The 27,996-nt window shown below is 30.2% G+C and overlaps 2 protein-coding genes and 1 long non-coding RNA gene across 4 annotated transcripts; 2 read left to right on the forward strand and 1 right to left on the reverse strand.

The window, feature by feature from the left end:
- The first annotated feature begins 1,377 nt into the window (after window positions 1–1,377).
- Window positions 1,378–6,108, forward strand: LOC112552700 (leukotriene A-4 hydrolase-like). Its single transcript, XM_089073100.1, has 10 exons — window positions 1,378–1,824; window positions 2,364–2,492; window positions 2,550–2,718; window positions 2,813–2,924; window positions 3,010–3,078; window positions 3,464–3,740; window positions 3,890–4,188; window positions 4,338–4,595; window positions 4,673–4,956; window positions 5,031–6,108. Exons 1-10 carry the CDS (start codon window positions 1,782–1,784, stop codon window positions 5,260–5,262), a joined length of 1,872 nt encoding a protein of 623 aa, XP_088929226.1. The 5' UTR covers window positions 1,378–1,781; the 3' UTR covers window positions 5,263–6,108.
- Window positions 6,109–13,622: 7,514 nt separating this feature from the next.
- On the reverse strand, window positions 13,623–27,866 carry Ms (neuropeptide receptor myosuppressin). The gene is made up of 3 exons (XM_011640364.2): window positions 27,730–27,866; window positions 16,294–16,496; window positions 13,623–15,827 (listed from the first exon to the last, which is right to left on the reverse strand). The coding sequence occupies exons 2-3, from the start codon at window positions 16,487–16,489 to the stop codon at window positions 15,739–15,741; spliced, it is 285 nt and encodes a 94-aa protein (XP_011638666.2). The 5' UTR covers window positions 16,490–16,496; window positions 27,730–27,866; the 3' UTR covers window positions 13,623–15,738.
- Window positions 16,922–22,068, forward strand: LOC105428202 (uncharacterized). 2 transcript variants are annotated; one of them, XR_016138371.1, is made up of 3 exons: window positions 16,922–18,210; window positions 19,483–20,109; window positions 20,176–22,068. It is a non-coding gene; the product is annotated as an uncharacterized LOC105428202 (long non-coding RNA). The 2 variants fall into 2 exon arrangements; XR_016138372.1 differs by lacking the exon at window positions 16,922–18,210 and adding an exon at window positions 18,226–19,042.
- Window positions 27,867–27,996: the final 130 nt, after the last annotated feature.

Raw genomic sequence — 27,996 nt, forward strand, 5'->3', positions numbered from 1 at the left:
GCAGCATTACTTCGTGGACAACTATGTTTTACTTCATATTGTTATTGTAAATACTATGAAATGTAGAAGTTCTAAAGCATATTATGATATAAATAGCAAAAATAATTCGATACGCGATAGTTTTGAATTTGATTATATATTTATAAATTATTAAAACAAAAATCGATGATCATAAATATCCAAGCCTTTGAATTTTATACAAAGATATAAAAGTATAACAATTGATGTGTTTAAGGAAGACTTGTGTCACTATCTTTCGGAACAAATCGAAATAATGTATTTCTTACACAAAATAGCCATCTTCTAGCAATAGCCAATAATCAACAATTTTACATTGTTACTAATCTCTTAATTTTCTTAAATGGAATCTATACTTATATGATTCACGTTTCAGCTTTTCATTGAAAAAGATTAGACAATAAATACTATCAATTCGCGAAAGCGTTAGTTGCATTAGAAACTGCATCTGCTTCTTTAATCTAAGTCAATATCTAAATATCGTATAAATAATCATAGCTATATCAATATATAAAAATCATCTTAAAACTTTAAATGTGTTTTTCTAAAAACTTGATTTTTCAACTTTTTGCAATGATATTTCAAAAACCAAGCTTTCTATCGACTTGAAATTGTAAAGCAATATTATTTACACATCTAATTATTCCGCATGAACTATAGGCAAACCTATAGCATTCTATTCTGAAATATTAATTTTTTTATACCAAAAAACATGAAAAAAATTGATTTTTGATCAACAATAAGTACTATTTTATTAATTGAATCTTTTTTATTCTAGTTCATGCAATAACTGCAAATATTCTGCATAATTTGCGATTGGTCGGACGAAAGGAAGTCTAATTATCATTGCAAAACAACGAATATATTTAAGAAACGGATTATTTTTCGCTATATTTATATACTTGCTTTATATACTTGTATCAATAATTTTATAGTACAAAAAATATTTCTCTTCTCTTCATATTATATAAATATTGCTCAAAATTTTGTTTTAGTATATTCATTTGGTTAAAAAAAAAAAATTAGCAAAAATACGTATTAAATTCTTGCCCATCCCTTTAACCTACCTATATTCGTTCCGTATTCGTTCGTTCCACTTCTTTCGAGATTCACGCTAGAAGCGATATCATATTTTGACGAAATATGATAAATATGATATTTATTATTATCAAATTTAAATTTGCATAACATAATGCGTACATGTCGTACAGACATTTATTTGGATACGTTTGAATATCAAGTGTTGACAGAAAGATAATTATACTTGCTTTGGAGTTTGTCAGCGAATATTGTGCGTCCATATTATATTATTATATATCTTTGTCCTATATTTCAAGATCTTTATCGAATGGACAGATATTCATCCGATAATCATTCAAACCTATCAACTTTACGACAAACGAAAGATGCTAGCCAAAATCCTAATGAAATTGAAATCGATTCTTCATATCAATTGATAGAAGATAATTATACAATAATATTTTGTAAAATAATAATATCTTGTAATAAATTTGATTTGTTAAATATCAAATTGCTTGTACAATATCTAAAAGTTATAATTACTTTGATATTTAATATCCTAATAAGCAAATTCAGATGTATGTTATTAAACAAAGAAAAATAAAATGGTAGAAGATAAGCTACTAAACAAGGAGACAAAACCGTACTAAGTGTTACAATTCAGAAATCAGTTTAGAAGTATAAGTACATAAGCAAACATATACTGTCGAAATTTATTCGGAGACCGACGAAATATTATCGACATGTCTTCATTTCTTAAAGATTCACATTCGCATGCGAGACCAGGTATTCAATTAATAATCTAGTTACATAAAAATGTTATACATTTATAATTTATTTGTTTTTCTAGAAGAAAAACGGAGATTTTTCTTTTAATCTTATCAGTATCTGATTGAAAGGTGAAACTGTATGCTTCTAAATACTCAATAATTATTCATAAATTGTAAAATATAATAACTATTTTAGAATTATAAATATACATATGATTTTATACATAAGAATTTTGAAAATTTTTCGTATCAATTGTAGCATAAAAATATCAAAAATACTGTACAAAAGAGACGGTTTTCTTAAAGTATTTACAATTTCTGACAAGATAGAAAATCTAAAATAAATTCTAATGAATAGAAAATAATTACTGAGTATTAATGAGTAGAAAAGTCATAGTCAAGTATTGCATGTAATATTGTAAAGACAAGATGCTATAAATAACTAACATAATAAGTTAAATTACATATTATTCCTTGTTACATTACTGATTTATAATTTCTTAATAACTTTTATAAAAACTTTTAGAATAATATCAATATTATTTCAATTACTAGACCTCGCAGTTGTAACAGATATTCATTTGGATTTATTTGTGGATTTTAATCGTCACGTCCTCAAAGGACAGTGCGTACTGACTATAATTGCACAACCTGGAATTAACGAAGTAGTAAGTGCTTTTCATTAAAAACAAAAACTATTTAATTGTCCATAATATGTAATATTGTTTAGTTAGATTTTAGATATTCACAGACTTACTATATTCAGCGTCACAGACTTTTTTGATTATTTTTATTTGAAATACAATATTGAAAAATTTGATTATTTTGGAAATAAACTTACCATTCAATTACCGCAATTGCTGCAACCTAATGAAAATACTAATGCCGACCATTCACATAAAGCAACTACGTAAATATATGACAATATTAAAAAAAAAGATACAAGCAAAAAGTATAAGAATCATTTTTGTAAATATTCAGTAAATATGTACGATCATTTTCAGACATAAAATTCAGATTGAGTATGAAACAAGTCCATATTCTCCTGCATTGTATTGGCTAACACGAGAACAAACCACTGATGGAATATGTTCTTTTCTATTATCTTACAGCAAGGTAAAATTTAAAATAGAGAAAGTTTAAAATAGAGAAAAAAAATTTTTTTTACTCATGTGCATTATAAATACTTCTATATTTTTAGTATATGTATGCTAGAGCAATGTTTCCCTGTCAGGATACGCCATCTGTTAAATCTAAATATTCCGCTATGGTAAAAGTATAAACGTATCTTAATTTATGTAAATTTTATTAATGTACGTTTTTTTTAAATTTATGTCCAATTTAATTTATGTACATTTATCTATGCGTAAACGTAGAGATATCTGATTAATTATAATTACTAAAAATTAGAAAAAGTTAATAAGTAATGACATGTAACATGTTTAATATAAAAAATATGAATAAGAAATATGTGTAATGTAAAAAATATGAGTGTCTAATATGAAAATGTAAAATGTATTTGTATTAAGATATATGAGAGATATATAATTTGATTATAGATAATTACTTATTCCTATTTTTATATATTGACCGAATTAACTTTGAAATATACCTCTATGCTTAATTGTTATTAATGCGTATTTCATATTTCTCAGATTTCAGCACCAAAATGTTGCACAGTTAGAATGTCTCTACATCAGCAAAAAATACTAAAAGTTTCTCACCAACATGTATGTGAATTTTCTCAAAAAGCACCATTACCGTCTTATGTGATAGTTATCGTTGTGGGCTTCTTACAATGTCAAAAGTTTAATAACAGATGCAATGTATTATTTGAAATGAAGTATAGTACTCAACAAGTTTTTAGAATGGCGTCGAATATTAAGAAGTTGATGCATGTTGCCGAAAGTATATATGGCGCTTATCCCTGGGGTAAAATATTAATTGAATTGTTTAAATTTATTTTTTCGTGTGTATGTGTGTGTGTGTGTGTGTGTGTGTGTGTGTGTGTGTGTGTGTGTATATATATATATATTTTTTAAATTTCAAATCTGATATTGTAGTTAAAATGATGTTTGTAGGAAAGTATGATATATGTGTGCTACCACCAAATATTCCTAAAATTGATATAGCATGTCCTAAAATAATATTTGTGTCACCGAGTTTACTTGACGGAGATCTTTCTTTGATTAGTACACTAACTCCAACTATTTGTCAGAATTGGATAGGAAATTTAGTTACATGTGTAACTTTTGAACATTTGTGGTTACATAAAAGCATTAGTATGTTTTTTTGGATTAAGATTGTAAGAATTTTGCTAGGAAATGAAACGAAGAGACTTCTACAGCAGAAATTGTCGAACGACCTATGGGACAAAAAGGTAAATTATAAATCTTAATTACATATAATCAAACTTACAGAAAAAAATTAAGTTAAGCATGTTATTAGATCATCACTCTATATTCACATGCATAAGCAAGTACATAGATTTCCATGTGTTTTTATATTTTGATTGCATTAATTTTATAGGAGGATAAATTTCATGATATCAAGTTAAAATGTTTGATACCCCATTTCACTGATTTCTTCCTCTATGAAGATGAGATGATTGAGTATGTGCCTTATGAAAAAGGAGTCGAACTTTTAAATTGTATACTAGATTCCATAGGTGGGTTTACCGAATTCGAACGGTTTTTAAAATCTTTTATACGATATTACAAATACAACAGTATATCATCTGATGAATTCAAGAAATACTTGTATAATTATTTTCCAAAAAAATGGAAGGTATATTTGTTACATAAACAATTTTCTTACATAAAGTTTTGTCTTAGCACTAGTAATAAATAATTTTATGTTACTAGTCTTTAAATTCTCTTGAATTGGATAAGTGGTTCTATCAGGAGAATTTCGGATTTCCAGTGGGAAAAGCCTATACAGATGAATGTCACATTCTTGCCAGAAAATGGCTCCGTTATCCTTCAGTGGGACCTCTGCCTGATCCAAATTGTAATTTAAAATATTACAATGATCTTCGAAAAATTGCATTTTTATCCTACTTACATGAATCATCTCGATATCTACCAATATCTAAAATAGAAGTGATGTCACGCATTTACTCATTTCACACGTGCAATACCGAAATACGGTAAATTGGTTTATTTATTAAATTGGTTATTAAATTGATTCTAATTTGCGTATTAATGCATGAATATCTCACAGATTTATTTGGATACGTTTGTGCATCAAAAGTCACTGGAGAGAAATTATACCACAAATTTACCGTTTTATTGACGACTATCACTCATCCACATATATTTGTACTATATTACAAGATCTTTACCATTGGGAATCTAAAATAGCTTTTTGTCTATATAGTACTTGCAAATCAAAGATGTCATTTATAATTCAAGAAAAATTAGACGAATTCTTTTCTTTTTTGTCTGATTTATAGAATATAATTACACAGCAAAAATTTTGTAGAGCGCGGTAAATAACATTGACTTTTATTATACCAACTTTATTATACCAATTTTGTCACAAAAACTGCCATTTAAAATTATTTTATTTTATTTTTATATACATACCATTTTTTTTAAGAGAAATTAGAAGTATCTTGAAGCCTAAGAAATCTATACAATGTAAAAGGGACGTAAGAAATAAAAAAAAAAAAATATAAGAAATGTAAAAAAGAAATAAATGTGATTGATACGTGCTTAATCGTTTTCGTTAATATATCAAAATATCATTAATATATTTTACATAAATATATGTAATTTTTAATATAATTTAATTTATAATTAATTAAAATATATTAAAATACATATATTAGGCTACATAAAATTTAATGTAAAATTATATAAAAGAATGAACTTTTAAGACATTCTATTTTAATATTTTGACTTGTGATGTAATGTAAAAATGCCTTATAAAATATTTTTATTCTAAAAGGCCTAGTTAATTAAATATACTATTATTTTAATGACTACATGTCAAATTATATTAAAAGATTATTTCTTATTATTTATAATAAAATATATTCTTGATAATTAACGAAAAACGCAGTATGAATATTCAAATGTGTTTTTATTATAATAATTTTTTTTAATTTTTGACCACATTTTAAAGATTTTCTTTTCAATGTAAAAAATAACTTTATGTGGAAGTTTTTAGTGACACAATGCATGTATATAATACGATATACATATTATGAATATATTCCTAAATCTTTTCTGTAAGGTATGTTATTGTCATCTTATTGTTCTTATGTATTGTCATAATAAATAATCAATTAAAACGTGTCTTGTGTAAATTTGATTTGATAAATCTCAAATTGTTTAATCAATATCTGAAGATCACAGTCATTTTGACTGTTTAATAATAAAAAATTTAGATGTTATTAAGAAAAATAAAAGAATAGAATGAAAGATGAGATATTGGAAAAGAACGCAAAGCTGTGTTATATTCTAGAAGCCAATTTATATATAGAAGTAGCTATATAAATTAAAACATTAAAACATATTGTTGAAAAACCGGAAATATTATTGAAATATCTTTATCTATTAAAGATCCATATTCGTATGCGAGACCAGCTATAATTAATAATTTAGTTTCATAAAAATAATATTATATGTTTAATAATTTGTTTTATATGTTTTTCTAGAAGGAAAAGAGAGAAATTCTTTAATCTTATTAATATATGATTGAAACATGAAACACTGTATATGTTCCTCAATCTTCAACAATTATTTCTACATTATAAAGTTTAATAAATGTTTTGAAATAATATAATTGATACGCAATATTTCGATTTATGATGCAATGTAAAAATACATCTTAAAAAATATAAAAGTGATTATATACAAAATTAACATGTAATATTATAATAAAATCTAGCTTAGCTTATGAGATTTCTTATTCTATGTATTTTCATATAACATAAATAGAGATTTTGTTAAATATTTCTAAAGAATTATATTTAATTATTTATTATAATATATTATAATATATTTTTAATCATATTAAAAAGAATTATTTAATCTATATTCATTGATTTAGATCTATATTTAAATAATTCCGCATATTAAGTGTTTAAGTTAATGTTTTACGTTGTATTACCTGATTTATATCATTACATATAATATTACATATAATATTACATATTACATTGTTAATTAAAATAAACATATCTTATTATCCAAGAGTGTTTGAAGATGTAAGCGTGTTTTACAATGTTTATATGAGTTTGAATCATTTTATTTACTCAAGATTTTAATAAACAAGTTTGTGTGTTGAGATAATTTAACAAATGTATATAAAAGTCAGGATGGTAAGAAGTTACATGTTACATTCTTGTTTTATGAAATTAAGATAATGAAATTAAGATAGTCAAAACTTATTTGAAAATTTCGACGAAATATTATGAATATGGATGAATTTCCTGGAGATTCATTTTCTTTTGCAAGACCAGGTATTTTATTATTTATAATTACACAAGAAAAATATTAAAATCATTCGACAATTGCTTTACTTTCCCTTAAGGGAAATAGAATCGAAAATAATCTAATATATTTATTAGTGTGTTTAAAATATGAAATCATCATCGATGTTTCAAGATTTTTCATAACTGATTTGTAAAATTAAGCTTCTTTTGTAATTTTAAGTATATTTTGGAACATTCATGTTTGTCTTTTTAAATTATATCAAATGCAAAAATATAAAAATTATTTGCATTATTAACAACAATGTGCGTAATTATTAAAAAAAGTTGTAATTATAATATTATTATAATATATATTTATGTATATTTACGCGTATTATAATAAGCCAATTGGCAGATTCGCGTATATTCGATAATTTTTAATAATTAATAATTTGCTACTAATTGCGAAAATCATAAAATGGTAGAAAATTTTTTTCTGCTCAATTTGATTCGCACTACCTGCGCACGAACGGTGTACCATTAGGAATCAGACACCTGTATATATACTATTTATTATTTATAAATAATTTTATATTTTTATAATGTTTTTTTTATTAGATCTTGCAATAATAACTCACATTTATTTGGACTTATTCGTGGATTTTGATCGAACAGTTCTTAAAAATGAAGCAATATTGACGATAGAAAAACAACCTTTAGTTGTACTGAAATAGTAAGAAAGCATTTTTCTTATCTAAAAAAGTAATTTTTATTTGTCATTGACGTGTAATATTGAACAATTAGATTTTAGATCATGACAAACTTGTTATATCAAAAGTGACAAACTATATTACTGGATCTAATTTAGAATATCATATTGAGAACTTTAATTCTTTTGGAAATAAATTTACTATTCAATTACCGCATTCTACGATGGGACAACAACGATATGCAATAATAATTTTAGAAAAACACAAATTTTAATTATTATTTAACACAAATATATACATATATATATATATATATTCATATGATGATACGTTATTTTTAGATGTAGAGATTGAATACGAAACAAGTCAAAAATCTTCTACATGGTATTGGTTAATGCCTAAAAGAAAAGATAAACGTGAATATAGAAAGATATACGTATGATTTTACGTATACGTATATACGTGATATTTTACTATATTACAGTCAGTTAAACTACGTATAATAAACAATATAATTCTTTTATATTAATGTCCATTGTATAAATATTTGTATATTTTTAGGATGTAGGCGCTAGATTCATGTTTCCCTGTCAGGATACACCATATGTTAAATTTAAGTTCTGCTAAGGTAATATTATGGATATAAAGTTAATTTTTATAGAGATTTTGCATTTACTTATTTTCGCGTAGAAATATCTGATTGATCGTTGTCTAGAAGAATTAATATTATTGATAAAAGTAAAGAAGTAAATGAAAAAATGAACTTTATTTCGCAAAGAAGAGTATACAAGTATATATTTGTTTATATTTTCTTACATATTGATTAAATTAAAGAACAGAAAAAAATATAGAAAAATGAAAAAAGAGATTGGCATCTAAAGTCCCGTTTGTCGAGATTTATTGTTATTTTGGCATATTCTCGATCTACATATATACATACATTAAATTGTCCAAATTGAAAAAATTTATTTCTAATTAAATTATTTCTAATTATTTCTAATTAAATTATTTCTAATTAAATTATTATTATTAATGTATATTGTATTTATTAGATTTCAGTATCAATAGGTTTCACAGCGTTAACATCGGCAACTTTGACAAAAACCTTAAAGACTTTGGACAAAAACGTTTACGAATTCGATCAAAAATTACCACCTTATGAAATAATTATTGCTGTTGATAATTACAATGCGTAAAGTTTAGTCGCAAATGCTACGTTTGGGCCGAAAAAAGATATATCGAGCAAAGTAAGAAACTATTTAAAAAAAGTGAAAATATACTGCGAATTGCGAAAATTTATGCGGTTTTCATTCTTGAAGTAAAATTATTGGTTTTAAATCTTTTTATTATAGATGTATGCGCGCGCGCGCGCGTGTGTGTGTGTGTGTGTGTGTGTGTGTGTGTGTGTGTGTGTAACAAATTTTATATGTTTATAGAAAATTAATAGTCTTTTATTATCGTTATTTTATTCTTATTATAATTATGATATTTTATAGATATGTTTAATATATGCGTGCTTCCATCAAATTTTTCTTTTAACGAAATTAATTCTCCTTCCGTGTTATTCGTATCGGTGATTTATCTAAACACTTTATTTGAATATTCATTGCCAATATCATTGTTTCGCACTATACAGGAAATTTAGTGACGTATGTAAATTATGAACATGCATAAATCATGCGTGAATCACATGGTTGAATCATAGTTTTGTTAGGTTTATTGTACATAAGATTCTTAGTATTCTGCATAGTACAGAAGTAAAGCAATATAGCAACAAAAATGTCAAATATTTTTGTAAATAAGGTAAATTATTAATTTCTGCCTAATCAAATATAATAAAAAAAAAAACAGAAATAAATCATTTTGAATATGGTATAAGATAATATTATATTTTATATTTATATAAATACGTACATACTTATACATCTCTACATTTCTATTGTATTACTGTTTTAGATAAAAACCTCTAAACCAGGTGACGAATTTAGTCTAATTAGTCTAATCCGTCCGATTTTACTGTTAAGAATGGCCGTACCAACATGCTTTATTATAAAGGATTTCTACTTCTAAATTTATTAGAAGATGCTTTAGGTGGGACAAGTGTATTTGAACCATTTCTTAAATCTTACACACAGAAGTACGCGTACAAAAGTTTAACAACTGATATATGGAAAGAATATTTTGTATTCTTACTTTCCTGAAAAAATTGAAGTAACATATATTTTTCACACGAATAAATTAGAATTTTAGTTTAATTTCTTACTAATAATAATTTCTCAATGTTGTTGCTAGTTTTTAAATGCTTTTAACTGGAATATGTGGTTCTATACTCCAAATTTACCATTTCCACTGACGGAATTAAAAAAATGAATGTCATTACTTAGCGGAAGCATGACTCAATTGGAAAGTTACATTACCTGACAAAGTTACTAAATTACAGTTACATTTTCATGATTTGCAGAAAATAGATTTTTTTAGAGTATTTATATCAGGCACTTAAATTTTTGTCGTTCGCCATGATACGTGCGCTATCAGAGATCTATCGATTTGAAACAAATTCTAGAATATGGTAAATACGGTTATCTGTGTTTAAATTAATTCATACGTATAGTTCATACATTATTTATAATGGACATACATTTCGCAGGAAACTTTGGTTACTTGTGCATTAAAAATCGATGGATGAAAATAATTCATTCTGCGTTAAAGTTTGCTTGTGAATATAATGAGCGAACTATTTGTTACATAATCTATTTGTTACATTTGTACATAGCAAGAAAATAATGAAGTTAAAAATTAAATTAATTATATCTTACAGAAATTTATTTATAATTATATATTGTTTATAATTTTGTATTTTAATCTTATCAGTATATTCTTAGATAGACTTATACAATTCTGTATATATCATTCAATTTTGTTATACATATATATTTAAATACATATTACATACATTGTATATTTTATTGTATATTTAAAAAGTTTCAGCTAAAATTATAAAAGATCTGTTTATATAATATATAATTTAGCCTGTTATATATTAACGTGTAACATATAACATAGATAAATATTTTTTTAAATTATACATGTAAATAATTTTTATTATATATGTAAATTTTCGTTTTTTTGCTATTTCAATTGTTTATTATATATATATATATATATATATATCATTAAAAATTATTATCTAAATCATCTTTTTTACTCTTTAAAAGAAATAAAAATTAAAAAATTATATTTGGAAATAAATGTGATACTAAAAATAAATTTTATAAATTATTTATTTTGTTATCAATAGTATCTTTTTCAATTAATTTACGTAATTTCCAACACAGTAAGTAATAATTAAAATAACAAAAGGAATAATTATTAATTATGTTATGGCATACGTAATATGTATATAGGAATGATCTTAGAAAATGGATTGAAACATATTATAATATATTTTGCATGTTTTCGATAAAAAATTAAAAAAGAAAAGAAAACATCTTAAAAATGTTTTATCTATTTTGCATATATATTTTCGCAAATTGAAACTCATTTATTTTACTACGTGTAGCTTTTCAGATTTCAAATTTAAATAAATGTGTAAATTCCAACATCGTGTTTCAGCACACAAACATTAGATGTTTCGCGATGTTTGCTCGGCCGCCATCTTGTACGCGTGCACTAGAATAGATGAGATAAATTACGCGCTATCCGAAATATAAAATACGAGCTACGGAGATGCACGTGGACTAAATTAAAGAACGTTACAGCGAAATCCCGCGTTGACCATACTCGCGATAAAGACTGCTTTGGATGCTGGATGGAGGGCAGGGAGAGAAAGCAAATATTGCCGCACGAGTAATTGCTAAGACAACGACGGTGGGACATCAATCTCCGGAGTCCCTTCTTAAGCGCCATTCTTAGACGTTGCTTAGCTGCCTCTCAAATTCTTTTGATTACAGTGTGTACATATATATGTTTGTGTACATATATAGAGAGCGGTTCATCTTCTTTTATTTGACGGATATTCATCCCGGATTGTGAATATGATGTCACATTCCGCTTCCTTTCTCCCACATTTTCTTTTTTTTAAATATATTTTATCTTAATCTTCAGCCTGTACGCCAAATATTGTTTAATAAAATCTTTGACTAATTTTGAATTGTTTTCCTTCAAGAAAAATGTTGAAATTTTCGTATAATTTTTCAATTTCGTCTTCTCTCACCATGACTTTCATTTTGCTCTTATAAATTTGAATTTTTGCATAAGGAAGATTTATATTTGATTTCGGCGAAAGAAAAAGATGTTACAGTTGCTTACTTTGCTCAATACTCAAATCGAAATTTTATTCCTACTTTTAATTTTAATTTAAAAACGTTTATAGATTCCAGAAAATTATGAAAATTTGACTTAATTTATATAAAAATTAAAATCCTACTTTGCGTTTTGAAACAAGTAGCAAACAAACAATTTTATATTTTTCGAAAGAAAAGATTTTCTTCAATAGAATTTTACAATTTTAAATAGAAGCTGTAGATTAAATAATATCAGAAGAAGTGGATTTGACTTTGTAAAATATATATTCTAAAAGTTCTAATTAAAATTTAAATATAAAGAAAACACTTTGACTTGAGCCTAAAATGCGTAAAATTTCAAAATTGCTAGTACAATTTTTCATATATTGTATAAAAAAAAAAATACGCTCCTGACAAAGAGAACGTCCTATAACTTGTTCTCTAAATGGTTAGACACGAATGTTTGTGGTGTTGTAATATGTGGATCACGAAAAATAAGACCGGCGACGGAGACTACGAGACGCGCGTTGACGCGGAAATTTAAAATATCCGCAATAAAAGGATGCAGTATACACAGAAGGGCGAAAGCGTCACACCGTATATTCTCGGAAAATATTAGCACGCAAGAAACAAGACAATATTTTCTTGCGTTTTACAGGTCGAAACCACTTGCGCGTTAAACGTGTTAGATACGCGAAGAAGGGACAGAGGAAAGGAAAGTGAATGCAATTTTCTGGGATAAAAAGTAGTGAAGCGATTCCTATTCTGTTAAATCATAATCGATCCTTGGCAATGCGACACGCGATGCCTCCCGATGCCGATGAGATATGTCGCAAAAGCCGCCAATTGCATAATAGCTTCTCGTCTACCTCGATTCTTCGCCTCATTGATATTCGATCCCTTCAGCTCCGGCCGCCCTCATCTCTTCTTTCATTTCGCTCGTGGCTCGATTTCCGCAAGATTGACTCATCACCGGAAATCGAGCTCATCTGTCGACAATTAGACTCGCTCGTAACGTTCCTTTTCTCTCCTCTTCTCTTTTTCCCTCGTCGAATTTCTATGCGAATCGTCGCGACATTCTGCAACGCGATTTATTATTCATTAAAAAGATCCGACGGTTTTCCTCAAATCGCACCACCAGAAACGCCGCTATGCATATTCGCTGCCGATTCTTTCGCAAAATCCCAAATTCACGCATCCAACTTAGACGTAGACGACGCAGATGGATGGTTTTCTGATACCACAGACATTCGCAATCTCTGCCGCTTTGACATTGCAATTCGGAGAACTGGAAATATTCTCCACAGCGCGCTATACGTAAGATTAATATCGCAAACAGAAGAGCAAAAGAGAGAGAAAGAGAGACGAAGGATCACGCAGTGTAATAAGCAACAATGCATTCTGAGAGAATCACTTTATATGCATATACGTATATATCATTTATCTGTTATATATAATAAATAATCTGTTTTATATATAATAAATATATCATTACCTCGCAATGAACGTACATTAGCATGCGTCACATCAGCCATATATTACAACATTTCCGGTTTCGGTTTCAAGTGACAAAACATCCATAACGAAGTGCGAATATATATTCGAGATAACGTAAGATGTAATATTGGAAATACGATATCCTTCTAGATCGAAATTTTCGACACGAAGGTAACTGGACATTTGTAGAAATAATTCGGATGGTATCATCAATTTGTGTAATAATAACATGAAAACAAACATCGTCGCTTCGACACATCAGCGGGGAAACAGGTAATGCAAGGTATTCAATGTCGCGTGTACTTTGTTTAGTAACACGAAGTTCGTTTGTTCAAACAGCTGTGCACATTTGTTTCGTATTTCTATTCTCTTTCGTGATAAATATGCAAGCTGTTTCAGGCGTGCGAACGAACACGTAGGCATGTTTCCAAGTTCGAAGTCGATCCATATTAATTCACATGTAAATAATCACATATTTATAGAACGTTGTTTATAATCAAGAATAATCTATTTTAGAAATTTATAATAGAAAGAATTTTAATAAATATCTTAATAAAAGATCTTTTTGTCAATCCGTTGGTATTTTAAGTAAGAAACAAAAGTAAAATGCGGAAAATTCTTTCTTTTCGATCAGAAATGATTCGTTCGAATCTTCGTGAAATAACGCCATGAGTTTCGTCTTTCTTCAATTTTGAAATGTGTGTATTTTGAAATATAACAAAGCAAATCTCATTTGGATAAATAGAATCAAATTAGAATAGCTAATGTGGGCGCGTGTTATGCATGAATCCAAGATATTAAATAGCTAACATACATTCCGGAAGTAAATTCAATTATTTAATTTATGTTCAGTTTAATTGAATTTCGCGTTCAGACTAATTGTCCGTGTCACTGATCGTGTCACGGCGCGGCAAAATGATTGATCTATAAAATAAATGGCATGCACAGACCTTGCACAACACTCTTTACTTTCACATGGGGGATCATTATTTCGCAAGCGACGTGAAGATGAGAATTATTAATTGGAAATAGAAGTCGCGCGAAAATCGATGCGGCACAACGTTCCTACCTTCTTACATTCAATGACGATGTTAATCTGACCTATGATCTAAATAGTTACAATAGTTTATTAATAATTAAATAATTGATTAATTAATATACGAGTAAGTTCGGTACATAGTGTGATACAGTATAGATTAAAATGTTTATCGTTGCGATATATGTTTTTTTTTATTTATGGTGAGGAAAAATAGAATTCAGAGTAGAGCCTCAATTTTTTTACGAGCATTTAATGTTCAATAGTTCGATATTTCGCCATTATTCGCAAACTTATTTCAGACGAAACAAGAAGAATATAAATTATCGAGAGATTCATTTCTATAACTATCTAATAAACGTAAATATTTCTTCAAGCGTTATACAATTATTCTTTTAGTCTGCCTGAATTAATTTCTATAAAATGTTCAAAGGGATATTATTTATATCATTAAAATTATCTCGTAATGAAATTATTTTACAATGTAAAATTATTGTTTCACAAATGGAACGTCAGCCGTTAGTAGGTGCTGCAATATAATATACGTTTAATTGCTCATTAAAGTTCTTTTAAACTTCTCGCTTTTATAGAACAGAGAGGACAGACTAATTGCGCTAACACGCTTAAAATTCATATTTAACAAGATGTACTTATTTTCGCGAGAGCGATCTGACACTTTGATCGCTCAAGGGGACCAATTTGATCTCTTAAATGCTGTTTAGACACAGCGAAAGTGAAAATTATCGAGGAAACCATTAACGACGTTAACGAGATTAGTCGATCATTTCTCAGCGCGATACGCGGCGTTTATATAATTTGTAGATTCCTGTTCTTTTTCTTTTGTATTTTTTCCCCTTTTTTTTTTTGTTCTTTTTATACACATCTGATCTACGAGTCGATGGCGGGACGATCGAATGGGAACTTAAGGGTAACTCGAGTCGTTTATCGCTTGCGAATACAGAGCGGGGTGTGATGCCTGGTTCTAACGTCGTTTCCCGAAGCGCAAGAAAACATGATCGACGTCTTGCCTCTTGACACCGCTGTCGTACCGTGGCAAGTTCTCCCGGTATTCTGAAAGCAATTCAAATATACGAGTCGCATAATTATCCCCATCGTAATCAATCCTGAAGACGCGGAACGTGGGTGGCGTATTCAGGCGCCAGCATTCAAAGTGGCACATTGGCCCGAGATTTCGACGCAATAACGTAAATTAATATAGCAGAAAGCAATTGCGGAGAGAGAAGAAATGCGCGAATTTCTTGTATATACGCGCGACAGATATTCGTTATTTCTGTTATCTTTTAAATAATTTAATTGTTCACAGCAGAGTCATCACAAAGATATAATTATTTTCTATTTCTACTGGTCATTCTTCAATTGAATTTGATTATGTTATAAATTTTCGTTATTACCGTTATTATCTTTAATCTCCTTTAAGCTTCTTTAATATCAAATTCGCGAGCAGATAAATTGTAATACGTTTACGTTACGTAATCTGTGCTGATAAAGTAAACAATTCAATCAATAAAACGATTACCTCTATCGTCGACGAAATCGTTCATCTCCCTGGCATCCCATATTCTGGCGATGGCGACGCAGATTTTACGCAGTCTAGGCGGAAGCTCCTCGAGAAATCCCGTATTGCACTGAACAGGCAATGCGGCGAGAGCATCACCGGACAAAATTGCCATAGTCGTCACGGACATGAGGATCATCAGCGTCGAGCTCATCATTTTCGGGCTGCAAGAAAGAATATTCATATAATAGGCCGATTGCCTATTATAGCTTCTCACAAATGTAGAAAATAAAAAAAATACAGATAACAAGATTGCAAATGTATTTAGTTGTGATAGCTTAAATTTTGATAATTATTAAAAAAAGATTGCAAATGTATTTAATTATGGTAACTTAAATTTTGAAATTTTGATTATTGCATGGACAAAAATCTGTTAGATAGATTTTATTTACAAAAATAACTATGTTAGATCTGCAAATTATTCTTTCTACTTGAGTAACAAACGTACTCTCTTTTTAGATTTGTTTATTTTCCATTCTACTGGCGATTTCGTTGTATTTGCTGCGGACAGATCGTTTGCTTTAATAAATTCCTATAAACAAATTTACTCACTAAGATTGTTCTATCTCGCCAGTCACAGAAGATCCTACACAACTTGTTATTGTAACAAAATTTGTTTTCTTGTCGCAATAGCAGCAATATACGAGGGTTGTTCGATAAGTCAGATAAATTTTTGCGAGATAGCGCCACAATGAACTGTGTAATATATGACCAGGAAGTAATACTATTCAAATTGCCTCATACCAAGTTTCAGCCAAAAGCGACGCTTAGTTTACCTGTGGCAGACATTGAAAGTAAACATGGCAGCAGTGTCGTAAAAATGGAGAAAGACGAATTCCGTGCAGTGATTAAACATTTTTATTTAAAGAAGTGAACAGCTGCGCAGATTAAAGCCAAATTGGATGAAGTTCACAGGGACTCTGCACCAGCGTTAAAGATCGTTTATTTTTGGCTTAATGAATTCAAAAGAGGCCGGACCTCAACCAAAGATGAAGCGCGCTCCAGTTAAAGTCACTACGTCAGAAATGATTGAAAAAAATCCATCATCATGGAAGCTCGCCGAATGAAGATGCGTAAGATAGCTGAGATTGTAGGCATCTCAGTAGATAGAGTGCATAATATCCTGCAAAGAATTAGAAATGAAAAAGCTTTGTGCACGCGGGGTGCCGCGATTGCTGACCAAAAGTGCTCGATTAAAAACGTATGCGAAAAAATATTTCGCAGCAGTGTTTGTCGATGTTTAAGCGCAATCCACAAGACTTTTGGCGTCGATTCGTGACCGTAGACGAGACTTGGATCCATCACTGTACACCCGAGTCAAAACAGCAGTCGAAGCAATGGACAGCGCCTGGTGAATGTGTGCCAAAGAAAGCGAAGACTGTTTTGTCGGCCGAGAAGATAATGGCCATTGTTTTTTGGGATTCCCAAGAAATCATCTTCATTGACTACTTACAGAAGGGTCAAACAGTAGCATATTATTCTACATTTCTGAATCGTTTGTACGAAGAGCTGCAAACGAAACGGCCGAGATTGGCGCGCAAAAAAGTCATCTTTCACCATGACAATGCTCCGGCTCACATCTTCACAGTCGCAATGGCAAAATTGCATGAATTAAGATTCGAATTGCCTCATCTACCCTATTCTCCCGATTTGACCCCTTGTGACTTCTTTCTATTCCCAAATCTCAAGATCTCTAGCTTGGGGAAAAGAAATTTTCGTCCGATGAGGAGGTCATCGCTGCTGTGGATACGTATTTTGAAGGCCTCGAGACTTCCTATTTTTCCGAAGGAATAAAAAAATTGGAACACCGCTGGACTAAGTGTGTAGAGCTCCAAGGAGACTTCGTCGAAAAGTGAAAAAGAATTTTCCTGAAAATAGGTGATTTTATTGCTTTTTTACTTGACTTATCGAACGACCCTCGTATATGCAGACCGAAGATGTGTTTAAACACAAGCACATTAATAAAAATGTTTTTTAATTGAAGCAAGATCTTTAGAATCTAATACATACATATTTCATATTATAAATTATATTTATATAATTTCAAGAATATATTTATTACTAATTATGTGCTGTTTTACACTCTTGAAATGCGGTAGACCAAAATCAAAATTATATCTTCTCCTTAATAAATCAATAATCAAATGGTATCGATTAAAAGAAATTCATATAATAATTTTGCATTAATTAAATTATTTTTCTCCGTGAGACGCGATTTATCGCATGAATTGTCAGCCCATTCTCAATTCCGTCTGATCGCACTGGAACGTGAAAAGAAAGAACGTAAAAAGAAATCTCATGTTTGAAGAAAGTGAGATTGTGAAATGCAATGTCGTTAATGCTTACGCAAATAAAACAGGCATTTAATTACTGTATTGCCGTATTTTCCGCTTCAATTTTGCGTAACATATATAGAAGCAAGTGTCCGCATATATTGACCTGTGGGTCGAGACGTACGATTTCCTCAAATGATAATAGCCTATTGAGAATTAGATGTCACGTACGCGAATCTAACTTGCGTGTCGCGTTGTTCACGCAATCTGAACGGAAGGGAAATATAATAGTACAGTCCTCGACAAGCTATCTGACATATGTCTACATGTGCAAACGGTTACAATGGAACTGATCTTAAATTTCAAATACGATTGTTAATTGAATAAAGCAATATCAATATGATAATATCATAATATCACAACAAAAATATATATATGTATATGTGTGTGTGTGTGTGTGTGTGTGTGTGTGTGTGTGTGTGTAATTATATATATAATTGATTATATTATCATGTATATATATATATATATATATATATATATATATATATATATACATATGTACAAAGAGCCAATTAACATTTGATTGCATAAGACATTTTGAAATTTGATCAGGCACAAAGTAATTGTAAAGACGATACTTGTTATTTTTTATAAACTCTCATTTTGTGCATCCAAACTAACGATAATACAATTTCTAGTTAAATCAATTATTTTTAATTTAATTTTTAATCTAATCTTAGATTCATTAAAAGTTTCTTTTTGTATTAAAGGAATATCTTCTTTCATTTCTCTTAAGATAATTTTAAATCTAATTTTACTTTTAATTTATCAAAAACTTTTTTTCTATCAAATTAATATCTTCTCTTGTTTCCAGACACCGCGCGGCAATAATATTTTTTTATACCACGGAAACACGACTTTTACATGCGCGGAAAATTGATATCGTATTGTACACAAATCATGCACAAATCATATTGTAAATGTACTTCATCGAGACACGTGCAAGATGAATAGTTTGTATATACGAGAGGAATGTTAGAGACGATAAGAATCGTCCAAAGAAAAAAAGAAGGACATAAGAGCGTCGCCTTGTACAGGTGATCTGAAAACGAGTCAGAGAAATAAGTTGAACTATTGATAAAGATACGAGAGAACCTTGCGAACAAAATCATGTTACACCGAATGCTCGTGCTCGAACTGCCCGATAGTCTTTATTTCGTTTGAACAGATAGCATCGAACGGGATCAGAGCGGAAACAAACATTTGCGGACAAAAGGCGAACAAATTCAATATTCTCTCTCGCCTCTGGAAAAGGAAGAAAAGAGCCGTGTGAAAAGAGCGCGTCCTATGAAAATTACAAATACATCAAAATTTTCTACGAGATTTTACCGAAGTAATCGAAATTTTCCCGGACTTACTTCTAAAAGAAAGTAAAAAAAAAAAAAGAAATTCCATAAACGCGCATCATCGAAATTTTAAGTCGACAGGATGAAAGTAATGAGTAAGGTTTAATTATTATATTTTATAAGGAGTTAATTAATAAAAAATAATATGGAATATATTTCAGGAGATATCCCGAGGATACGTTCTACGTATACTCAAGTAATATCTTCTTCGAGGATCCTCTTACTCGTACAACAACAACTAATTAAGGGACGATTAATTTCTCTAAATTAACTATCCACTGACGCAGGTCAACCTCGATGACATATGTAAATAAGTCGGCGAATATGTTTTTTTGAAATTATATTTTGCGATGTGAGTTTGCATGAGACGAGAGCTACTTATACACGATTGTAGTACATGGATCGGAGCAAATAGGCAACCTGTTGCTGATTCACCGGCACTCACGGTTGATGGACCCGGTAATCCGTGTTTTACGTATATTGAGCCGAGCGTTATATACAGGAAGAAAGATAGGCGGGGTGATGCCGGAAGTAAAATTTGTTTGAATAAAACACGCCCGACTAAGTCTCGGGGAAAGAAAAAGAAAGTACGCGCATACCAAGAAACCCCACTTCAAAAAAGACATCTTGGTACACGCGTATCACCGAGAAAAATTCTTAAATTTTTACAAGTCCATCCGCCCTTTTGACAAATCGTTCAAAATGATTTGCTTAAGCGGATTTTTAAGGGGGAGAAGAAAGAAAAGTCGACTGACTAATAGAAAAAAATGTGTTTAGAAAAATTTTCGTTTTTATGAGAATTAATTAAAAAGATAAATTATAAAAATTTAGACATATTTTAGAAATAAAAAAAAAAAATAGCGGAAAAGATTAAAGAAATCATTGTATTTTGTCATCAATGTTTCTAAATGAGAATTTTATTCTTTTGGTTTTGATCGTAAAATGTGTAGATTTTATAGAATTATGATTAATTTATAATAGAAAGTAATCTACTTTATGGTTAAAAAAATTAATTATTTTTTATTGACTTTGAGATTAAAAAAAAAGTCTATTATTAAGAAAATCTTAAGTAGCAGTTGTAAGTAAAATATTATAAAAATATATCGATCTAACTATTCAAAATGTTGATGCGAAAATTAATTAATATTAAATTTAAAAAACTAATTAATATTTAACTAAAAAAATTAATATTAAACTAAAAAAATTAATATTAAACTAAAAAAACTAATTAATATTTTAAAAAAGTGTAAAAAAATTAATAAAGATTAAATTTAATTAATGTTCAACAAGTCAGATACTAGAAAATATCGAAATTAAAATACAAAGAGAGATGATTGTAACATTGTTTGCATTCGCTATCATCAATTGTGCGAGTGCACGTATGTAAATATTGGCGATGCAACGAATAGTATATAATACGATTCAATGCTAAAAACGTGCGTTTTCGTATATTCCGATATACATATGTGTTTCTCGTATGTGATTATTCCCTGCATTCTATGCACGTGACCTATACGTTTTAGCTTTGTAATAGCTGTAAAAAGAGGTTACACATGGCAATGTGTAATAATGTGTATATATACATGGCAATGTGATTAAAGTGAAACGGATAAAAAAGCGAAAAATTTTCGGAAAGAGATGTCGATAGAAAACTCAAGAGAGACAATGGTCGAAGATAATTATAAAACTTCCGATTTCTTATGTTCTTAAATGTTCTTAGATTAAAGGAGAATGAATGTCTGATACCAAGATAATACCCCGATAAATTTAAATCGCTCTTTTATGCTCAACATAACGTGAGAAATTATGAGCACAAAATTATAAGATGAAAATATTTTATAAACTGATATGTATGCGAGAATTATTGTATATATATATATATATATATATATATATTGTATATGTATATTTAATAAACATAAAAGTGTATAACTGGTAGAAAATAAAAAAAACAGACATTCGTATTTGTTTAGTATATCATAAAATAACACAAAATCTCTAAAAATGTAAAGATATGTAAAACTCTTCTAAAAATAAAAATAATAATAAATGCATATTATCATTTTATGGTATATAAAGATAATATATATATTTGAAAGTATAAATAAGATTCTAGACTACATTGACACATATCGCGTATGTTGTGTCCTGAAATGCCCTGAATTATTAATGCACGAGTGATGTTATGCATAAGCGTATATCTTGAAAGTGTTGACTATGTTTCGAATTCCCTTCATCTCTCTGATATTATTGGAATAATACATATCACGCGAACCGTACTTACCACGTGAATCGAATTCACGCGCAGGTATCTTTGAAGGTACGATGAAATATTAATACCATGAAAACGAAAAGATGAAACAGTCTTTCCGTCACCGCGAGAAATCACATAGATGTGCAATTCGAAAGGATCAAGCGAGAATTCTTATTTTTCTACTTTTACTTTTCTGAGAAATTAGCTTTTCTCTTTCGAAAAAAGATAAACTTAATTAAAATAATTTAGTTTATCATCCAAAGTGATTAGCAATACAAATGGAGTCTATCTTAAATTTAAAGAAACAACATTAAGATTAATAAGAAAAAGTAGCAAATATTGAACATTGGTACTTTCAAAACATTTTTATCTACTAATATGCATTTATATTAATATTGTATTTAATATGCATAATAATCTTAATATATTCCAATGAAAATTTATTCTAACAAAATGATTATGAAATTTAAAAAATATTTTTCTAATCTTGAAAGTCTAAGATTACTATTTTATCTTTCTTAAAATATTCTTGATTCTTCTTTCAATTGATGATTTTCAAATATAAAGAGCTTGAAGAAATTGAGTTTTAATTTTCAATCGTAAAATAATGATCGCAGTTTCAACATTTTATTTTAAACTGACTGACTGCTGAATGCCTATTTTTCATCGGATTTCCTGGTTCATATATCGCTGCTCCAATTTTTTCTGGCTCGATTTCATGCCTGCAGATTTTGTACGTATAGAAGTGTAATCCTTCCTTCCAATCTCTCTCTCCCTCTATGTTTATATATTGTTGTCCTATATTGTCACTATCTACAACTTCTTGTAAAATATAAAATTGTTGTCTATATCTCTCTGATATTACGAGTCAGCGGAAACGACATTAGAGAAGCTATTGAAAAAGATTATCAATATCAAGACTTAACTCCGCATTACTTTCCAACAAAAAATTGATTTGTTCCACGAACTCTTATATGTCATAGGTTCCATTATGTAGGTATCTTATACCTAACAAGCGCAATAATTATATTACGTCGCCAGCAATGTCGGATATTATAAGTGTTCCCCTGCGCTATCACAATTCTAATAAATTCTAGCAATGTTAGCAAAAAAATAAATAAAATAAATGAAAAAAAAAACTCGGATACGAAAACTCGCCTCGCAGGCAATAAAAGCATCTATTACATGCAGTTTATTACATGTTTCTCTTTACTTCTGTCACATTCCGACCGTGGCAGATTTCTAATAATAAAAGTTTTCGAAAGTCTAACGCCGGGTTTCGTTAGCTTTACGTTTTATCGTGCTTGAAATGATTTTAATAAATCACGTGCTATCCACTGCCTATCCACGATATATACACCGGCCATATTATAAAAGTCCATTAGAGACTCGCTTATAATGTTGTAATCTATGACTGCAAATAACCTCTTCATATTTTTTAGGCAAAAATGATTTATTAGCGAGCATTGAAGAAAACTTTTAATAAGTCTGAAATGAATGAAATGAATACGTATACGCATTAACGAATGATGCATCCCTATAATGTTCACGATATTTGAAGCTATTAATTCTTCTTTATTGTAGACTATCCTTTTCGAGTTAGAGTCAAGAAATGAAAGGAATAAAGAACAAAGAATTAAACATAGGAAATTAAAAATTAATTGTAGGGAAATTAAATTTCGAGAATTAATTAAAGGGATCACCTCATTGAAGCATGCTTTTGCGTGTGTCGAAAATTTTAATTTCTTTTTTTCTGATTCCCTATATTTAATTCCTTGTCCCTTTCATTAAACCCTCATCGAACTTCAAGAAAGCTATCAATTTACTCAATTTACTCAAAATCTTTTTTCTTTATCGCAAACCATTCAGTTAACAGAAGGAGAACGAGTAATTTTCAGATTCTTTCTCAATGAGCAGCCGAGAGAATGCCAAAGGCAGATAACGGAAATTACAGTGCGAGCGAGCTCGTCGTCACGTTCGTGATGAGCTAAAGTCAAACGGGCGAAGCGAAATGTCGCCGATCGATCTTATCGTTTCGGGAATATGAATGTCTCGAATATCCGAAATGCCCGCGTCGTTTCGGGGTGAGATCGAGCCGAATGCAATGGGCAGAAATAACAATCGCTCGTTACAGCTGACGGTTTAATGCGGCGCACGAGGAGTATTGCATTATTCGCGCACGGACGGAGGATGCCCGCGGACGGATGTTACGAATGTTGTTACGGGAGCGGATTATACGAGTTTGCCCTCGCGTATTACGATCGCGATTAAACTTGCGAAAGTTGCACGCGCGGCATTAGAGACCGGCATCGCAGCCATCGCGTCGAGGCAACGATAACCCCCCCCACGCAAACCCCCTCCCCCAGGCCAAGGGAGATTAGTACACCCGGCCGGATTCGGTCGAGTTTGCCTCCTGAAAAGTTTGGCCTGTGCGTGGAGAATTAACTTTATGTAAAACAAGATCGTCGACTCAGTCACTCGTACGTGCGTACTTTACCCAGATCGCGAACTTTTCGAAATGCCGAAATAAGAGTTTCGGAATAATAAAGTCACCTGGCATCGTAATCCAGGAGGATTTTCGACCCTCGTCGCGCCGCCCGTAAGCTCGGCTCCCCGTAAGGAGGAAAGGGCGATTACTCAATATTTACTCCAAAAGAGAAGGGAGAATGAAATTCTCGTTTCCTTTCGAGGACGAGAGAAGCTGCCTCTTTGTGAGATATCGTTCGAAAGTCCGTAATATACGGTCAAGATATCGCGCGCCAAAAGCACTATTAAAGAAAAGAATGAAACGAGACAATATCGTTTCGCGAAAAAAGGATGAAAAAGACAAAGGGCGTGTACATTTAAGGGATACATCCCGTCTACGAGATCTGCGAGATTTGTCTCTCTGATCCGTTTTATCCGACGATGCGGGCAAGAATTAATGAAAACCTTGAGAAAATTAATTCGCATCTTACGCGAAGGAAGAGCGGTATATACATCGTTGCGTCGCTTAGCTGTTTGTTATTAAAACAGCGGCTAATTTATGCGATGCTTCTCTCCCTTGTCCCTTTTATTCTTTTCATTCTTGTGATAATTCCGATTAAGCGTAGCGTAGGAGAGAGACGGAAATCTAGAGACTAACGAAGGAGAAGGAAACGATAAGCCGCGTTGAACCGCGTACATTAATTTAATTAATTAAGAGCCAGTGTTAATCGTCAGACGCTAATGAGGATGATATTTGTGACTGCCACGTGTTACATCTCGTCGCGTATGAACCGACCTGAATTAACATGCGAGATTGTAATGTACAGTAATATATATACCTGAGTAAAATGATTAAATCAATCCGGTACATAATTCCTAAATCCGACTGTTATGTTAATTCCGTGCGTATTGTTCATCGTTTTATCGCGAATGATGGCACGCAGACTGAAGAGCGAAAAACCACTCTCTTGTAATAATCGACGCAAATTCCCTATCACACAACGTAATCGAAGTATCAGAATCGTATCGGATTTTATATAAAGATTTCACTTTCGTGAAATATAAATTACCCACTGTGTTAATTTATATTAATTACGTTTATAATTTTAGATACTTTGGGTTATTTATCGATATCAATTACCTACGTGTCGAATCGTGAAATCATTTTAAACGTATTTATCACGATGATATCGAGAGACAGCACTCATCGGCGGTTTATTTTTACATTTCTCAGGATATCAATTTCCAGGTTCGACATTTTAATAAATAGATCTTACATTACTAAATAGTCGAATAAAATTGAAACGCTCGCCATCAATTTTATCGCAACGTCTTATTCGAATACGAATTTGAAATGTCAAACTTCGCAATTGATCTCCTGAAAGATTAAATGCACCTCCACTCTTCGAGTTTTTGCATCATCAATACGACACGAAATGTTTGCAGAAGGTCTCAGAATTACCGCGAAATTGATGCACGTTTCTTCTTATATAATTTAAACATCGAATTTTCCTTTAATGAGAATCGTAGATATATCATGCTGTATCAAAACTGTTTAAATTACGGTACTTTGTACTTCGGTAATTAAAATTCTAATTAAAAGTTCTTCTGTTAAAGTATACTTCACGATGAACGCCGAATAATGTCTCACACTTGCTCTTCTCGAATTTAATTCGCGGAGAAGTTCTTCAATCCTCGTAATTTAAGAATTATTAGTATCTCAAGAAACCTCTTTCCGAGTCGGAATATTTACCAAAATGTTTCTGCTTTCCAAAATGTTTCAGTTTTATAGCATGTTCTGTGTAACATAAAATCTCATAATGATGTAAACGAGCAACCTAATTTGTATGCAGATAACATAATATATACATAAAATGATGTCTACATCCAATGTTTAATCCATACATAAAATACAGTTTTTACCAGATAATTTCCGCTTGCACGTCCTTCCAGTCGTGAAATAAATTCATTGCCAATCGACGAGAGCTCTCAAGAAAAATGTCAAAGAAATATGCGAGCTTAGTACGTAAAAGGAAACTCAATTGATACCATAATATCGATACTTTTATGTTCCACCTTATACAAATAATGATTTCTTACATATCAATCTTAAAGTTGAGAATTAATAGGAAAATTATATTTATTTTAATATTAATATATAAAAAGACCCCGTTTTTCTCTGCTTTCCAATAACCGCTAATAAAAAGTGTTGTATACGTAAAAAAAAAGGAATACTATTAAAACAAATTACGTCAATTCAATTGCCTCAAAGCCGCTTTAACACTTTAGTCCCTAATGAAGTTATATTCTTCGCGTGGGTGTATAAGAATTATTTCTGGAAGAAGAGTAGAGAGACGACAATACATCCGTCTCTCTAGCATCGATTCTCTTGAATAAAATTATGTGAAAACAAAAACTTTTCTGTATATTAGATAATTACAAAATTGGACAAAACTCAAACTTTTTAAGTATCCTTTTTCTTATGTTGCAAAGTAAAATATTGAATAAAGAGTTTACTTTAGCATTTTATATTTTCATATAAATGCGGATGTGAATTCTCAAGCAAAATAAACATCGATGCGTTCTTTTGCAAATCAATAGCCAATTTTTCAATTATTATATCAAATATCTATGTACATCTAAAAAATTTTTTTTATTTATATGTTAGTTGTATATAATTATAATACTGCATTGTAATATTGTCTACATAATATACAATATTATAATTTTATATAATTCTATATTTATATATATAATTGTATTAAAAGATCTATGTTAAAATATTCAAAATATCTTATAAAATTCATACAACAATATTAATTAAATTCAATGATTTATATTTTAAGAAGTATTACCGATACATTTCATCGGAATTTTTCGAAGAAAACCCATCGAGAGATGGCGCGGTAAACGTAAATCATAACGCATGCTTTTGTTTCAAAAATATGTTTTTCTCAAGTAAATTAAAATTAAATCCAAACGGGACGGTACCAACCTGGCGAGAGCGGAAAAATAGCAAAGAAGATAATTGCTGCGATGTCGAGAAGGGATGATCGGCGTCGCGAAAGCGGCGAGCTTTAACGGCTTCGTCGCGCCCCCTTTATCGCACCTTGTCGCACCGGCAAGACTATAAGCCGTATGCGGGACCGCGAGTTCGCCACGGGGGATGGTGTGCCCCCGAGAAGCTCCGCGATTAATCTCCAAAGCTCTCGAGTTGAGACTAAGATCCGTGTGAAACGGCGTCGGGACGCGCGGAATGGAT

The sequence above is a fragment of the Pogonomyrmex barbatus genome, unplaced genomic scaffold (assembly GCF_055798465.1).
Source record: "Pogonomyrmex barbatus isolate J1 unplaced genomic scaffold, ASM5579846v1 scaffold14, whole genome shotgun sequence".
In the NCBI taxonomy this organism is placed as follows: domain Eukaryota; kingdom Metazoa; phylum Arthropoda; class Insecta; order Hymenoptera; family Formicidae; genus Pogonomyrmex; species Pogonomyrmex barbatus.